This window comes from Lissotriton helveticus, chromosome 3_1 (genome assembly GCF_964261635.1).
Source record: "Lissotriton helveticus chromosome 3_1, aLisHel1.1, whole genome shotgun sequence".
NCBI lineage: Eukaryota > Metazoa > Chordata > Amphibia > Caudata > Salamandridae > Lissotriton > Lissotriton helveticus.
This window is the reverse complement of record NC_136061.1, coordinates 51,802,929-51,820,614: the sequence shown is the minus strand read 5'-3', so window position 1 is coordinate 51,820,614 and position 17,686 is coordinate 51,802,929. Positions and strand designations below refer to the sequence as shown.

Genomic DNA, 17,686 nt, shown 5'->3' with positions numbered 1-17,686 from the left:
CAAGCTCAGCTCCTTTTTCCATCTGAAGATCAAGGACCTCTATGACAACTTCAGTGAACGGAAGCCGGACACCACCCCCCTGCCCACCTCCACCGACAAGCCAACCATCATGACCTGGAACACATTACCTCGACCATGAAGAAAACCCACTCAGGAGCCCCGACTGAACCTTGTCCACCGCACATCTTCCACAGGGCCGCCGCTGCCATCGCACCAGAACTAGGAAGGACCATCAACGCCTCCTTCAGATCCGGCACCTTCCCAGACGACTGGAAGTGGGCGAATGTTAAACCCATCCTCAAGAAACCGTCGGCCGACCCAACAGCCCTGAAAAACTACTCCTTCCCTTCGCAGCCAAAGTCACCGAGAGACTCGTAAACTCCCAGCTGACCACCTTCATCGAAGAGAACTCCTTCCTAGACGCCTCCCAGTCTGGATTCTGCAGCAACCACAGCAGCGAGAATGCCCTGCTCGCCACCACTGATGACCTCCGCATGCTACTCGACCAGGGACACACCGCGGCCTTCATCCTTCTAGACCTGTCTTACACCGCACCCTCGCAGACGGAATTCACGACGCAAGAATTCAAGGAGCCGCCATCAACTGGATCCTATCCTTTCTCTCTGGCAAAACCCAGAGGGTCAGACTCCCCACCCCTTCCTCTCCGAACCCACAGAGGTCAACTGCAGAGTACCCCAAGGATTATCGCACCGTCCCATGCTCTTCAACATCTACGTGGCCCCCCTTGCCGCCATTGTCAGACAGCATGGGCTCGCAGAGTATCTTACGCCGACAACACCCAGCGCATCCTCTCGCTCACAAAGAATCCCAAGAACACCAGGCTCTGCTTCCAGGAAGGATTGAAGGATGTCGCAGCCTGGATGAAGGACAGCTGCCTGAAGCTCAACTCCGAGAAAGTGAGGTCCTCATCTTTGGACCCTCCACCTCCGCCTGGGACAACACCTGGTAGCTCCCCGCCCTTGGGAGTCTACCCACCTCTACAGACCACGCACGAAACCTCGGCATCATCCTCGACTCCTCCCTCTTCATGACCCAGCAGATCAACGCTGTCACTTCCACCAGTTTCAACTGCCTCCGAATCCTCCGTAAGACCTTCAAATGGATCCCCCCTGAATGCAGAAAGACAGTCACCCACGCAATCATAACCAGCAGACTGGACTATGGCAAAGCCCTTTTGCTGGAATAAACAGAACTCTTCTACACAAACTCCAAACCATCCAGAACTGCGCAGCCAGACTCGTCCTTGGGACTCCACGTCACGAACACATGACCCAACATCTACAAGACCTCCACTGGCTCCCCATCGAGAAAAGGGTTACTTTCAAACTCCTCACGCACGCCTACAAATCCCTCCACAACATCGGACCCGAATACCTCAACATGAGAGTTTCCTTCCACGTACCCAGGAAGAACCTCTGCTCCGCCGACCTCGCCCTGGCAGAGGTCCCCCGCATCTGCAGAAACAGAGCAGGCGGGAGAGCCTTCTCCTACATCGCAGCCAAGACCTTGAACGAGCTCCCAGTGAACATCAGACACTCCCCGACCCTGCACACGTTCAGGAAGAACCCCAAGACCTGGAACGAGCTCCCCGTGAACATCAGACGCTCCCCGACCCTGCACACCTTCAGGAAGGACCTCAAGACCTGAAACGAGCTCCCTGTGAACATCAGACGCTCCCCGACCCTGCACATTTGCAGGAAGGACCTCAAGACCTGGATTTTCGACTGATCCAGAGCAGCACCCCCTCCCCCGCCCATTAGCGCCTTGAGACCCTAATGGGTGAGTAGTGCGCTTTATAAACCCCCTGATTGATTTGATTGGTTGAATACTTCCCTATGATTGTGTTGAATTAATACCCCCTATACTTGCATCATATTTATAACCCCACATGCTTGTGATAAACTACTACCCTCATTTGCTTGCTTTATATTAATACCTCATATTCTTGGGTTATATACATGCCACCATATGCTAGCATTATATTAAAAATCCGTTTGTACTATATTGACAACCAGTTGAGTTAAGATTTTATTTTTACATATGTATGCAAGTGTAAATGCTTAGAAAAATTTGCATTTATACATGCTAATATTTTTGTTCTCCAGGAGGAAAATATTTATTCCTTTGGATAAACCCTTCATCCTACACCCCACTAATCCTGGAGTCATTCCCTCCATCCCTGCCCACCTCCTCGACACAGGTTTAATCGCCACGTGTATCCAGAATGGGAATAGGCCTCACAAAAGTCTGTAAATGCTCAGAAACTCACAAGCTGGTTGATCTTCATCTGTTTTACCCTTTGTGTTTTTAATGTATCACCCTAAGTGGCCAGGGCAGTGCCTAGATGTGGGTCCCTTGCTCGCTGTTCCACAGCTTCCAACTATTCCTCACTGACGAGGCTTAACAAGGCTGAAACTGGTCTGAGGTTGCTTATGTTCCTACCTAGAGGGGGACTCGCCAGACAGTTTGGGATAAAAGGAGGAGCAGGATCAGGACAGATCTGCATAAGGCAGGCATCTGCCTAGAGTGGCACAGTGGTGAAAAGAACAAGTTACTTACCTTTGGTAACGCTCTTTCTGGTGGATAATCTATCTAACCTCAGACTCCTCACTTTTGATCGTCTCCCGCACAAGACTGGATCTGGAAGCTCACAGGACCCCCTTTTTCCAGAAAAGAATATCCCGCAGCTGGAGATACTTAAAAACGTCTCTATGCTATATATTACAATCCCTTCTACGATCCGCACATGAATCCCGTTAATAGTAAAAGAAAAATGCCCTTAAGTTTTTAACCCCTTGGCATTCCATTGTGATATACTACTATCTTTAAAAATATCCAGTAATGCATTGTCCTTCCCTATGGGTGTATAATAGTTCAGTCTGCCGAACCCCGGCAACTTGCGGACTGCAGACCAGACCTCGAACACATTCTCAAGAGTATTGAACCGGACTTTTTGGTGTGTGATTATGTGAAATGTAAATGTCAAATGTCAAAGGTTCTTATATAGCGCCTTATCACCGCAAGGTCTCAAGGCGCTTGCTTTGGGAACCCGTCCTGGCTTTTTCCGTGAGATAACCCATACTGGGCATCCCCAAGGTGAAAGCCAGGCATCCCACCGCGGGGGGCCGTAGTGGAGATTAAGCAAGCTATTGCCCAGAGTTGCAGAGTGTGAACCCGTGATTCGAGGAGGCACCGAAGCGAGAATTAGCGAGTCCGTGGACATTTGGGCTCAAGACCCTGCCGCGTCGGGAATTGAACCCTGGTCCCGGGTCTGACCTCTGCTTCAGGGTCTGCCTCCTGTAACCAGTGAGCCACACTTCTCCACATTACATTACCAGACGTGGATTCGATTGAGTGGATTAGTGGATTAAAGATATTAAATGTGCTTTCAGTTACAGACCTCTGATTACAGTTACTATATGTAGGAGTTTTACTGGTATAATTACCATTACAATAACAACACGTGTATTTAGTAAGAGGGATGTGTTTTATATAGATGGGTCTTGTCCAGGTCTGGTCGATGACTGATGCTCGCTCCCTCTTTGCGTCTCTCCTAGTTCTGAGGGTTCAGCACCTTCTGAAGAGGCGGCTGGCCACCTTCCACCGTGAGGAGGAGCCGGAGAAGACGTTCCACCTACCTCCACTGCCACCGCCCGCAGAGTTACAGAGAAGCCAGAAGCTGCCCCGGTTCACCTACAACTTCACCGTCAGCAAAGGGCTGATGCTTAAGGTGAGTGGCCAAGGATCCTGCAGACTGTACCCCAGATACACCAAAGTCTACAAACCGACCAATAGGAGGGTTCCCCCATGTCAAGTCTACAAACTGACCAATAGAAGGGTTTTCCCATGTCAAGTCTATAAACCGACCAATAGAAGGGATCTCCCATGTCAAGTCTACAAACCAACCAATAGAAGGATTCTCCCATGTCAAGTCTATAAACCAACCAATAGAAGGGTTCTTCCATGTCAAGTCTACAAACCGACCAATAGAAGGGTTCTCCCATGTCAAGTCTACAAACCGACCAATAGAAGGGTTATCCCATGTCAAGTCTACAAACCGACCAATAGAAGGGTTTTCCCATGTCAAGTCTACAAACCGACCAATAGGAGGGTTCTCCCATGTCAAGTCAACAAACCGACCAATAGAAGGGTTCTCCCATGTCAAGTCTACAAACCGACCAATAGAAGGGTTATCCCATGTCAAGTCTACAAACCAACCAATAGAAGGATTCTCCCATGTCAAGTCTACAAACCAACCAATAGAAGGGTTCTTCCATGTCAAGTCTACAAACCGACCAATAGAAGGGTTATCCCATGTCAAGTCTACAAACCGACCAATAGAAGGGTTCTCCCATGTCAAGTCTACAAACCGACCAATAGAAGGGTTATCCCATGTCAAGTCTACAAACCGACCAACAGAAGGGTTATCCCATGTCAAGTCTACAAACCGACCAATAGGAGGGTTCTCCGATGTCAAGTTAACAAACCGACCTATAGACGGGTTCTCCCATGTCAAGTCTACAAATTGACCAATAGAAGGGATCTTCCATGTCAAGTCTACAAACCGACCAATAGGAGGGTTCTCCCATGTCAAGTCTACAAACCAACCAATAGAAGGGTTCTCCCATGTCAAGTCTACAAACCGACCAATAGGAGGGTTCTCCCATGTCAAGTGTACGAACCGACCAATAGAAGGGTTCTCCCATGGCAGCATCAGTCGCTCTGATTGTATAGTAATGGTCCATTCTTGCCTCTTCTTCTCAAGATGAGAGCCTATCAATGAGGTCACGGGGAGGTGGCATGCTTGTGACATCTTCGTTGCAGCAGCTCTTGCAAACAAAAACAGTTGTTTAAGACACTATAATCTAGTTGCCTACTTTGGGGCAAGTACCTGCACTGGGGTTTCCCAGCTTGGCCACTGATGTTACCCTGTGTTCGTTTGGCACCCTACACCGGACTGTGCCTTGACCCTACAACAGAAGTAAATTCCTTATGATCTGTAAAGGATCATTCCGGCTCTCCTCCGCCCACGCATTGTGACATCACTGGTCCACAGAGATCCGGGAACTATCTAGAAGCGTTCAAAGGCGTGAGGGGGCCTCCATGTCCTGTGGGGGGGTCAGCTAAGGTCAGGACTGGAGCCTTAGATGTACTAGGGGTTGCATTGGCACTCACGCATCACTATAAAATGTTACTCTGCACGCGCGGGCCTTTTGAATGGTAAGTAAAAAATTGCTATGTTTTGCATCACTTCGGGGCACACACACTTGTACACATTAGTAAACAATCCACAAACATTTCCCACCTCTTTTGTTGGCCAATGGTAGTGAGGCTCAACCACAAGTCTAAAGTAAAGTTTGAAGTCTAGGAGGGTGACCCGTATACAGTGAAGCCTTGGTGTTTGATACATTGATGGGTTTGAGAGGCAGTATTAATTGAAAAGAGCCAAGCGCTTTTAATGACAATAGAATGCAGATCTTTAGAAGGAGAGGGGTAAAAAGCTCCAATGGTTGTACAATGTCAACCCTCTGGCTCCAACTATTGGTTAGTTATGCGCGGTGCAGGTCCCAGAGACCGGCTACCAGCAATAGTCCCTTGTAGTCTTTGGCATGGCAAGCGCTGACCGAGGCGGTCTGTGGCCCTGATCTCCAGGGGTTGAACGCGTCATCTGTACTCACAGCCAGTGACCGCCGGGCTCGGATCTGACGTACAAAGCGTCTTTGGGAGAGTTGAGCCTGTGATTGGATTCACAGCCGTGGGGCTCTTGACCATTCCATGTATTACCCTACAGTGATGGGGGTGAGTGCAGACCAGGGACCATGGATGGGTGCACCTAAGTGATCCCTGGTCAGCGGCAGCTGGTAGAGGGTTCCTGCGCCGGCCGCTCTCACTTACCATGTGGTATGCACGGACAGTGGACTTAGAAAGCAGGAGGTACCTGTCTCTTAGTGTAGCAGGCAGATGAGAGGGAAGGACAGGTTAGTAGGTTCACCTGTTCTTCTCTCAAGGTGCTCTCGACCAGTGGACAGTGGTGCTGGAACAGAATTCATACTGGTGGTACTGGTTAGTGACATCAAAATATTAAAATCATAGGGATTGGAAACATTCTTCTGTTGCTGAATAAACCAGTGAGGCTCATAAGCAAAACTTATCTGACCAGTTTTCCTGTGGACCTCCCAAAAACATGTTTGTGAAAAGGTGCTCGAGGAAGAGTGCAATAGGCGCTAAGATCTGGCCCGTTATTACTGACTGGATTTAACTCATAATAGGGGTTGGTTTATGGCTGCAACGATGTCTGTTCGAATGTTATTTATTATTTTTGTCTCGTGCTTGCTTTGATTTGCTTTGATCTGTTATTGTTCGCTTAACGAAGCTTAATCAATCAATCAATCAATCAATCAGAGCATTTGTATAGCGCACTACTCACCCGGAGGGTCTCAAGGCGCTGGGGGGGGGGGAAGGGGGTCCGCTACTGCTCGAACAGCCAGGTCTTGAGCTGCTTCCTGAAGGCGAGGTGGTCCTGGGTCAGGCGGAGGTGGGTCGGAAGGGAGTTCCAAGTCTTGGCGGCCAGGTAGGAGAAGGGTTAAGGCATATTACCAACGATGAGCGATATTTATCGATAACTAGGCTTAGCAACACATTTTTTAACGCTAAGCATCGCCGGACATTATCGCAGAGATAAACAAGGTTTATCTCAGAAGTGATAAAAATCCTCGCGCTAACTGCCAAATGAGAGATTATCGATGTAAATCCAATGATAATCTCTCGAAGTTTGTCATTAGCTTGATGATAGGGGCTCACAAACTTAGCCATGATATCCACCTTCCATAGGATATCATGGCTAAGTCAGGAAAATACCAGGTGTAAACAAAGCAGCGCTAACCGCGGTTAGCACTGCTTTTTTTGTCACTAACAGGGTAAGCGAAATACTTGATAGTAGGAGAAATGTCGCTTAACAACATTTCTCCTATTATTTTTCTCTGGAACGCCCCCTTTGCATCTCATTAGAGATGCAAGGGGAAGCGTAGAGAAAAAGGGTGCTAACATGCAAATTTGCGTGTTAGCACCCTGTTGCTGATAGGGAAATAATTTGATCTCCGCTTTCTTGGCTTTTAAAGCCCAAAACGCGGAGATAAATCCCTTGATAATATGCCCCCTTGTTTTTTTGGCTTTGTTGTTTCTGTTCTCTTTTTGCCGTTTAACATGCCTGTTTTTTGTATTTTTTGTTAAACTGTACACTTCTTACATAAAAAATAAAAAAAGTAAACAAAAAAGTAAAAAGGTGCTCTAGTAGTGCAATTTGACACTTATATTCTTTCATTTTATAGGTGAAAGGTGGTGTGATCGATAGTCATCAAAGCCTCGCTCAGAATGTCATTTGCAGGTTAATAAAGCATAAAAAAACTTTGGAAATGCCGCTAAGTAGTCAGACATTTGGAAGAGCCGGGTCTCCATCTTGAATTAAACTCTTCTAATGCTTCCCAGTTTGCAATAATGCCCTGATCGAGCAGCCTTTGTAGCTCTAGACACCATCAACATGACCCAAGTAGCAGCTCAAGAGACACTGAGAGACAGCTGTACTGATGCTCATGACCAGGTGAATGATGGCCGCCAGAGGTACTGGGCCATAGTTGAAAACACCATGTCACAGTTCTGTGATCTAAGACTTTTAAATCCCCCTAAGAATATGTTTTTTTATCTCAAACATTGATATAGCACAGCCAAGCTGTCAAAAGGGAACAGAAAAACCATCAATGTAATAGTTAAATCTTAGAAAGTATAGTCTGAAAATCTAAAAAGGTGATGGCGATAGCTACAGGTGATCACTGGTATTTATTTAATCTTGAAGAGACTTCTAGCTGCAGATTCCTTACCTTAGAATATTCCCCGGGCATCAGACTGGATCCGGAAGATTTTCTAGAAATACCCCTGCGCACCATAAGGTGGCGTCATTTGGGTCCACGTCATCGGCATCCTCTGCACCAGAAGTGACATGTGCAGTACATATAAAGGTGCCACCTCAGCACACTGATGTCAGTTCTTTCCTTTCCCCGCCAGATAGCACTGATCCGGTCTGATATACACCTCAATTACTTTTCGACTGGTGCTTTCAAACATTTTGAAGACATTTTTTTAGGTCTTTCTCCTGGTGTGAAGGATGTCACCTAAGAAACCAGCTCCACTTAGTCTGCTTGTGGTGCTTGGAGTGTGAACACAACTCCCAAGGCGTGTGAGGATTGCTGCACCATGCATCCCAAGGCGCTGAAGGACCTGTTGCTAAAGCACCTCGTCGCCCGACGTAGGTTGACCCTGTAACGCTCCAGGTCCCGTTCGTGCATGGGGTCCCGGGATCATTGCAGAACCCTTCTCTGCACTCATTGACACACTCCAAGTCATCGGGAAAGTCCCACAGGCACAGAAATCCAAGACGTTGAAAAGGTCTTAAACCATGCCGCATTCTTCAAAGTCTTCCGAAGAGATGCGGGAGCATTACACCCCAGGCCCCGTGAGTCGGCGGAAGGTGACTCTGGGTCTGCTCTGCGCTTACCCGATTTTCCTGAAGTGATCCCCGCTCACCAGAAGGAGTTCTGTTATGTTATGTTATGTTAATTGGGTTCTTCTATAGCGCAACGGCTACTCACAATGGAGTGTCCCGGCGCTTTGGCGAAGAGGACCTTTAATGGAAAGGAAACATAACTGAGGTTAAAAGACTTCACAATTCATAAGTAAAAAGCCAGGTTTTTAATGCCTTCCTGAAGGACATCAGGCTGGGGGCTTGTCTAAGGGCAAGAGGCAATCTATTCCACGCATGTGGGGCCAGGTAGTGAAAAGAGCGCCCCCCTTGTCTAGTTCGTTTGATGGAAGGAACGGACATTAGAAACAAGGAGGCAGAACGAAGAGCTCTGCTCGGTTTATACAAAGCAAGACGCTTTTTGATGTACCCAGGGCCTGAGTCATGAAGAGCCTTATAAGTTAACGTCAAGCTCGTAAACAACACCCTTTTGGCTATAGGGAGCCAGTGCAATTCCCTCAGCAAGTTAGAGGCACTAGCTCTTCTAGGGAGACCATAGATAGCCCGAGCGGCTGAGTTTTGCACAACCTGAAGTCTCCTTACTAGGTATTTGGGGAGACCCAGATAAAGGACGTTAACATAGTCCATACGTGACCCTACCAATGCTTGGACGATAACCCTGCGATGGTTCACGGAAATCAGAGGGAGGAATTTCCTGAGCATCCTCAGGATGCCAAAGCATTTCCCAGCAAGACAGGCTATTTGGGGTCCAAAAGTCAACTCGTTGTCGACAATGATGCCCAGATTTTTAGCCTTGGTGCTAGCGTTGGCAGGGGGAAACAGATCCTGAGGCCACCAACTCTTCCAGTTTGGTTCAGAGACACACCCGAAAAAAAGCAGCTCCGATTTGTCGGAGTTGCATTTCAGGCCGTGTCTCTTGAACCAATCAAAGACTGCTTCTAGGCAGCCTCTGATACGAGTCCCATCAAACATCTCGTTCCTGTTCTGAGTGAACAAGAGCTGGGTGTCATCAGCGTAAGACACGATCTGAGCGCCAAACGACTCCGCAACCTCTGCAAGGAGGGCCATAAAGATGTTGAAAAGCAGGGGACTAAGAATAGACCCCTGAGGGACCCCCACTTCCAGGGCTGACATAGCTGCGGAGTGAGGTGGCGCCCAGATCGTTTGCCGACGGCTGGCTAGAAATGACTTAAGCCAGTTCCACACCGTCCCCCTAAGACCACACTCCCAGAGTCGAATTAGGAGGGTATCATGGGGGACGGTGTCAAACGCCGCCGACAAGTCTAACATAACCAACATGGCCTTGCCTCCCGAGTCTAAGACCTCTCTAATGGCGGTGGTGACTTCCAGCAATGCGGTCTCTGTGCTGTAATTCGCACGAAACCCAGATTGCGTACTGTGCAACAAGTTGTTATTCTCGATAAAATCCGAGATAGATCGGTGCACATGTTTTTCCGCCACCTTCGCCAGAGCGGGGAGGAGAGAAATAGGCCTATAGTTGGCGTGTATGATGGGATCAAGATTAGGTTTTTTAATTAATGGAAGAATAAGGGCACTCTTCCAGGCCTGTGGGACAATGCCAGACGATAGTGAAGAGTTCAAAATGGAGTTTATGGGTCCATTTAGCACAAAGGCTATTTTATTAAGACAGGAGATCGGGCAAGGATCTAAAGGGGAGCCCGATTTCAAGCCTGTCAGATAGTCTAATGAAGCGGCAGGGCTCAACTGCGGAAATTCCCCAAGAATGGGGTTAACAGAAAAAAGAGCATCAGGGTCAACAACCCGAGGCTGTTTAGAGTAAATGGCAAGGTCAGCTTGGATACTAGTTATTTTGTCAACAAAATAATGTGCAAGTTCATCAAGCCAAGGCTTAGAATGGCTCTGAACAGGAATGGCCAAGGATGGCGAAGTAAAGTCTCTAACAATTTTAAAAATCTCCTTACACGAATTGTCCGATTCATCTATCCGACGTTCGAGATAAACTTTTTTTTCACTCCAAATCAATTTATGATAGGATCTTGTCAAATCTTTAAGTTTTACTCTCTCATGAGGGTGATAGTCTTTTCTCCAAATTCTTTCTGCTCTCTTACAATGTTGACGAGCTTCTTTAAGCTTAGATGAAAACCAGGGAGCAGAAGCACGTTTGTTTCTAGCTTCAACGGCTTTCTCGGGCACGAGATCCGCCAGTGTGGTTGTGAGCCATTCCGTATAAATGGGTAGGTCAGTTTCCAAATTACCGGACAAAGTGCAAGGTGAGCGTACCAAAGCCTGAAGTAACGTTTCACTAGATAACAGATGGAAAGGCCTAAACATACGTTTAGCCGGAGTCACAGAATTCAATCTGGCAGGAGAGATACTAGAAAGACTAAAAGTAATTAAGAAATGATCCGACCATAATACAGGTTGGGGGGCAAATACATTAATCATAACCGTGGAAAAAACTTGGTCCAGAATATGGCCCTTATTATGTGTAGAATCGTGAACGAATGGAGTAAATCCTAAAGTTGCAGTAACCTCCATCAATTTTATTGTGTCGGGATTCACGACCTCGTCCATGTGTATGTTCAAATCGCCTAACAATAGACAATGTTTAGATTTGAGACATGGCACCGATAACGCAACCTGTAACTCGTCCACAAAAGAGCCTAAAGGACCAGGAGCACGATATACCAGAATACCAGTACAAGCATACTGAGGAGACAAATGAAGAGTAAAGCCAAGTGCCTCCGTATTCTGAATATTATCAACCGGGAAGGTAGTGCAGCGCAATTGGTTGTTAACAATAATAGCTACACCACCCCCACGCCCAGATGTTCTGTCTCTCCTAATAATAGAGTAGTTCGGTGGAATGGCGTTCGCTAGGTCTGGTGCAGAGGAGTCACTCAGCCATGTCTCAGTAAGAAAAAGGCAAGATATATCAGAGTTCTCAAGTAAATTCCATATATCTAGAGCATGGCATCCAAGAGAACGAGTGTTAAGAAGTAAACAAGTAAGAGTGGTCTCTGGATAAGGGTGACTCGGTTTGTTATATAAAGGGGCTCGCCAGCCACAGACCTGACAACCTTTTCTTAATGCCCGATGGGCCGGAAAAACAGAATGGCAACGCCCAATCGGCGGGCGAAGATCGGAAAGGGTCTCGGACGAATAGGAATAACACATTAAAACAACTAAAAGTACAATAATACCTGTAAAATAACCAGGTCTGCCAGCCGTCCTGCCCCGTCTGCTCCCGGAACGCTGACGGGCGCAGACGGGCAGGACTCTGGCACGACTCAGGCGCAGGGAAGGCGCCACCTTGCGCGTCACCGCTGCGCGTTGAAAAAGTGGAGCTTTAAGTAGGCCGGCGGAAGTAATGAAGACCAGTCGCCACGACCCGCACCAATATGGCGGCGTCTGGCTTCACTGGTTACACCAGTATGGCGCTCCCTCACCACCCCAGAACCGGACCCGCCAAACAGCGGTGGAAGGGTAAGTTTTAACGTGCAAGTGAGGGGCAAATAAGCGCTAAGGCACACAAGAAATAATTATACTAAAATCCAAATTTTAAAGTAAAGAATACAAATTAGAAAATGCACGCTGTGCAAGCAGTTTAAAAACACCGCGTTAGCGCCAAATCGCGCAGTCCTTAAGCGCAGAGTATACCGCCTAACCTTTCAGGCACCTATTGCCAGGGAAGGATCGTCGGGCAAGTTCCGCCTTAAGTAGGCCGGCGGAAGTAATGAAGACCAGTCGCCACGACCCGCACCAATATGGCGGCGTCTGGCTTCACTGGTTACACCAGTATGGCGCTCCCTCACCACCCCAGAACCGGACCCGCCAAACAGCGGTGGAAGGGTAAGTTTTAACGTGCAAGTGAGGGGCAAATAAGCGCTAAGGCACACAAGAAATAATTATACTAAAATCCAAATTTTAAAGTAAAGAATACAAATTAGAAAATGCACGCTGTGCAAGCAGTTTAAAAACACCGCGTTAGCGCCAAATCGCGCAGTCCTTAAGCGCAGAGTATACCGCCTAACCTTTCAGGCACCTATTGCCAGGGCATTGCCAGTTCTATGAGGCCATGAGTCTCATTTGTCACCGGCCCGGTCCCTCTGGAGCGCCTTTGGACTCCAAAGGTGCAAGGGTAGCCCTACTGGATCCACGCCAGTGGAGTCGCCCTTGGCATCAGTCGGGCCTCATAGATTCCTTGCTGGATCTGGAGTGGGCTGTCAGCGAGACCTTCCTCGATGCCTGCTCCAGGGCTGACGTCCCAGGCACCACTGACACCCATAGGCGGCGTCTCCCCCATCGTTATTTCTCACCCGACACAGAAACAGAGCGGCGTCGCCCGATGCGGACTCCTGAGCCGACTGGATCCATGCTTCCCGGAGCAAAGCCAGTGCCTTATTTATTTGACAGGCCTGGAGAGTGAGACAAATGGAAGGTGTCTACAGACCCTTATGGTTACCAGCCCCCTGAAGAAGATCAGAACAGAACAACTGGTATGAGGAACCATCAAAGGTCAATGGGATGGACACCTCACCCAACACTGGCCTGGTCTCTCCTCCTACTGTGGCAATGGAGGAGGGTTCCCGTTTTGTGATGGTGGTGCATAGGGTGGCCGAGGTCTTGTACTTCAGCTGCCCACAGTGGCGGACAAGACGAACATCTTGATGGAGGTGTTTCAGCTAGGAGTCTCCTATACTGAACCCCTTCTCCCCTTCAATGAAGCTCTTACAGATGTCCTACTCAAGGCTAATCAACACCATGCCCAGGGGCTCCTGTGCCTAGGATGATTGCCTGCTGCCATCACCCCACTCCTGGGGAATCCCACTTTCCTCACTTAGCACTGAACCCCAGACAGCTTGGTGGTCCAAGACTCCACATCCAGGATTAACCCCAGCATTCCCTACCAACTCACCAGATAGGGAATCCAAGAGGCTGGAAAACTCAGGTAAGAGAATGTTCTCTTCCACCAGCCTAGCTCTGAGGCTGTTATTCCCATACGATATGGGACTTGGTTGCGCAGGTGCTGCCTATGGCCTTGGAGGAGGCCCGAGCCATTCTCATCGAGGCTAATGCTGATGGACGAGACGCAGCAAAGTTCACCCTATGTTGAGGACTTGACATGACTGACTCGCTGGGCAGAGCGATTTCTTTGCCAGTGGCCTTTCTGCACTACATCTGGCTGAAAAGAGAAGACAGATTCAGTGCTGGAGCGTTTTAAGGACCGCAGAGCTATAGCCAGGTCCTTGGGCTTCTCTACGGCCCCTCGTCATTCTCAATCCACCTTCTGTCCCTTTTGTGGCCATGGAAGTAGTCTTCAACCATGCCCATACCCTCTCAGCCACCACCGCCAACAGGTGTTCCAGCCTTTTCATGGCAGAGGGTGCGGGTCCCACAGACAGCATGGGCAGGTGGCCAGCGGTCACTCAGTTCACCACCACCACCCTCCGAGAGCCACCACCCCCAAACCTATTTAGTTGGCCATCCGACTATCATGGGCACCAAGTGGGAGCCAGGATACGCCATCACCTCCCTCACTGGCAGTCAGAAACATCAGATTGTTCGGTACTCCAGATAGTCAAAAGGGGCCACTCCCTCCCCTTTGTGACTCTCCCACCACCCATGGCACCCATTTACGGCCGGCTGACAGAGGACCATCTCTCCTCGATTTATCAAGAAATGCAGGCTTTCTTGGCTATCTTGGCTATGATAGTCCTAAAGAAGGTGTCTGCATCAGAAGTAGATTTTAGTTGTTATTCTTCCTACTTTCTGGTGCCAGAAAAGGACAGAGTACCCAGTCCTACACTTCATCTGTGCCTTCTCAACCTCTAATTGAAGAAAGAGAAATTCTAAATGCTCACACTCACTCGAGTTCTATATGCCCCCGACCCAGGAGACTGAAGTGTAGCCCTGGACTTGTAGGATTCATATTTCCATATCCCTGTCCAGACATTACCTGTGGTTCTAAGTGGGCCAAAAGTACTTTCGGTTTTCTGCGCTCCCCTTCTGCCTTACCAGCGCCCCTCGGGTGTTCACAAAAGTGATGGCGGTGTTTGCAGCTCATCTGTGGAGGTCAGGAGTTTCAGTCTTTCTCTACCTCAATGACTGGCTGTTGAAGGCTGGTTCACCCCAGGCAGTCGTCTCCCACCTTCAGACTATAGCAAAGCTCCCGCATTCGCTGGGGTTCACTATCAACATGCCGAAGTCGCACCTTACTCCCTCTCATGAGCTTTCATCAGAGCCAATCAGGACATGGTGCAGTTTCAGGCCTATCCTCCTGAGAGGCAAGTCCAGGATATTCAGGCTATGATTCTGATATTTCAGCCTCTGTCCTGGTTTTAGGTGAGACTGACTCTGAGGTTGTTAGGTCTCCTGCCCTCCTGCATCCGTCTTGTGACCGATGCCTGCTGGCCCGTGAGGGTTCTGCAGTGAAACCTGAAGTCCCAGTGGGCGCAGCCTCAGGGGAATCTCTTTGACATGGACCAGATCTCAGTGGGAACTACAAAAGATCTGCTAACAACCGCGATTGGGTCATTGGCAGATACCTCAACCTTCCCCAACCAGAGCAGACTCTAGTGACAAATGTGTCTCTTCTGGGCTGGGGCGGGCATCTGAAGGAGGTGGAGTTCAGAGGACTCTGGTCTCCGGCGGAGTCTGAGCTCCACTTCAACCTGCTGGAGCTCAGGGCGAGAATGGGGGGGGCGCTTCTGTGTTTGTCACAAAGATTAATATTGGAGTATCCACACAAAGTAGCCCCATACTTGACGTTGTGTCTTACTTGGATCAAGGCAGGAAGAGGAACACCGCAGATTATCAGAGTGCTGGATCCCCCTACATGAAAATTCGATGTGCTGGAGCAACACTTGTCCTCTCGGGGGTGTGGCTACAATATACCCTACCGTCCGCACCGACCGGTCTTCCTGGTAATCCAAGAGTGGGTTCCCCTTTGATCTTACAAAGCCAACATGAAGTACCATCTTGCCTGAAGATTACTTTCAGCCTTCAGCGTTGGCTGGATTGCTCTGTGCACTGCCTGCCACAGTGTTGGTGGGGGGGATGGAGCTTCCCACCCCACACCTTCTCAGGGTCTTGTTGCACCTTTCAACAAGACTATTAATTTGATGGTTAAAAGATGTGGAGAACATATATGTTGCTCTGCCCTCAACGTACATGGCCTATGTATGTACAAACGTCATGCCAGCTCTCACACGTTTGGAGATAATGGACGTTTTCCTGCCACCCTGGGGACCCTCTCTCCTGAAGGTTCTTGCCTCTTTATATGATGCCTGGCTCTCTCTCTTGGCGTGTGTTGAATGTTTTCAAGGGCTGGACAAGGGCCACAGGTTCAACACACGCCAAGGGAGAGAGCTAGACATCATATAAAGAGTCAAGAACCTTCAGGAGAGAGGGTCATGAGGCAATAATAGGTTTTGCCAGAGCAGCTCTGTCTTTCTGAGCCTGGTAGGGTGGAAATGAGATGCTTATGTAGGGTGACAAGGTGTCCCGGATTTGCTAGGACAGTCCCAGTTTTTCACCCACTGTCCCAGCAGATTTAGACAAATGTGGCTCCTGATTTTAGAGGGGGTCGACATTAAACAATGAGAGGCACTTTTTTGGGGGTGTTCTAAAGCTGTGCTAGTTAGTAGTTGTTATAGGTGATGTTAGAAAGTGCCTCTTTTGCATGTTTAGCCCCCCACTTTTTTGCCTGGTTTTGAAGTGGTTTTGAAGGTAGTGTACCGGGTCCCTACCAACCAGGTCTCCTGTGTCAGTGCTCCTTCCCTAAAACAAACAAATACATTGAGACCCCCATAACTGGCACAAAGGCACTGCTCTTGCAGCCTTCATGCCCCGGGGAGGGAGAACATGACGATGTCAACATGGCACTCTGCTTGGGTACCATGCAAGCTAACACTGCCTGAGAGTACAGGTAAGTCACCCCTCTGGCAGGCCGCACAGCCCTAAGGCCGGGTGCACTATACTCCAGGTGAGGGCATATCTGCCTGAACAGATGGACCCCCACAATATTGGGCCCCATTTCCTAATATTTTAAGTGCCAGTGAAGGCATAGAGTGTACATGGGCTGGGAACTCAACAACTCACGTTCCACAGTGGTGGAGTGGTGTGGCTCACTGGTTAGAGGCGGCAGACCCGGAAGCAGAGAACGGCCTGGGACCAGGGTTCAATTCCCGACGCGGCAGGGTCGTGGACCAGGGTCAGCGGACTCGACAATTCTCGCCTCGGCGCCTACTCTAACCAGGGATCACACTCGGCAACTCTGGGCATTAAGCTTGCCTCATCTCTACAACGGCCCCCCACAGACGCCGGGGATGCCCGATTTCACCTTGGAGATACCCAGAAGGGACCATCTCACAGGGAAAGCCAGGACGGGTTCCCCAGCGGTCTCCAGCGCCGGGACGCTTACGGGCAGCCGTGCGCTTTACAAATCCAACACATTTACATTTACACAGCAGCATGATGGCTACTCTGAATGTAGGAGTGTTTGGTACCAAACTACTCCTGGCCATTAACCCACACTGTTGCCAGTGTGGGGTTCATTGTACCATGTACCCAGAGGGCCCCTCGAATCCTTGCCAACCCTGGTGTGATCTCTGACCGAGAGTAGGCAGTTAGCCACCACCAGCCATGTTTCTGAACCCCTGGATAGAGAGCCCTGCTTTCTGGGGCCAGAAACAATGCACATCCTGGGCAGAGGTATCATGCCTCCGCCCCCAGGATGGGCCAGTGCTCGAAGAGGGGTGCCTGCCGCCCTTGTAATGCGACACTAAGCCTCTCCTGCAAGCCGCAGGTGGCAGCCACTGGTTTACACCCCCACCTTAGGTGGAAAAACCAGCAGGAAATTTCAAAAAGATAGGTGGGCCCACCTCTACCAACCCCACCCCCTAAGTTGGGGGAAGCAAGGTGGAGCACTACTTTCAGTCCCCGCCATCTTGAGGATGGGAGGACGCCTCCAATCAGGGCTAGATCTATGCACCCTCCCACAGGAGGATGGCATACTAAAGGGTGGAGTCACCCAGGTAAGGTTCCCATTGGACCTACCTGCTATTCCCCTAAAACGCCTCCTTTTAGTATTTAGGTGGCTACCACAGACCTGGTCCTCAGATCTGCGACAACCTAAGAAGCAAGAAG

At 49.2% G+C, this 17,686-nt stretch overlaps 1 protein-coding gene across 1 annotated transcript in view; it reads left to right on the top strand.

Moving 5' to 3' along the window:
* LOC144822618 (uncharacterized) overlaps positions 1-17,686 on the top strand; it is a 327,297-nt gene that overhangs the window by 299,708 nt on the left and 9,903 nt on the right. The window contains exon 18 of the mRNA XM_078680351.1: positions 3,579-3,751. Within this exon, the coding sequence (XP_078536477.1) occupies positions 3,579-3,751 (173 nt within the window). The remainder of the gene's footprint in view (positions 1-3,578; positions 3,752-17,686) is intronic.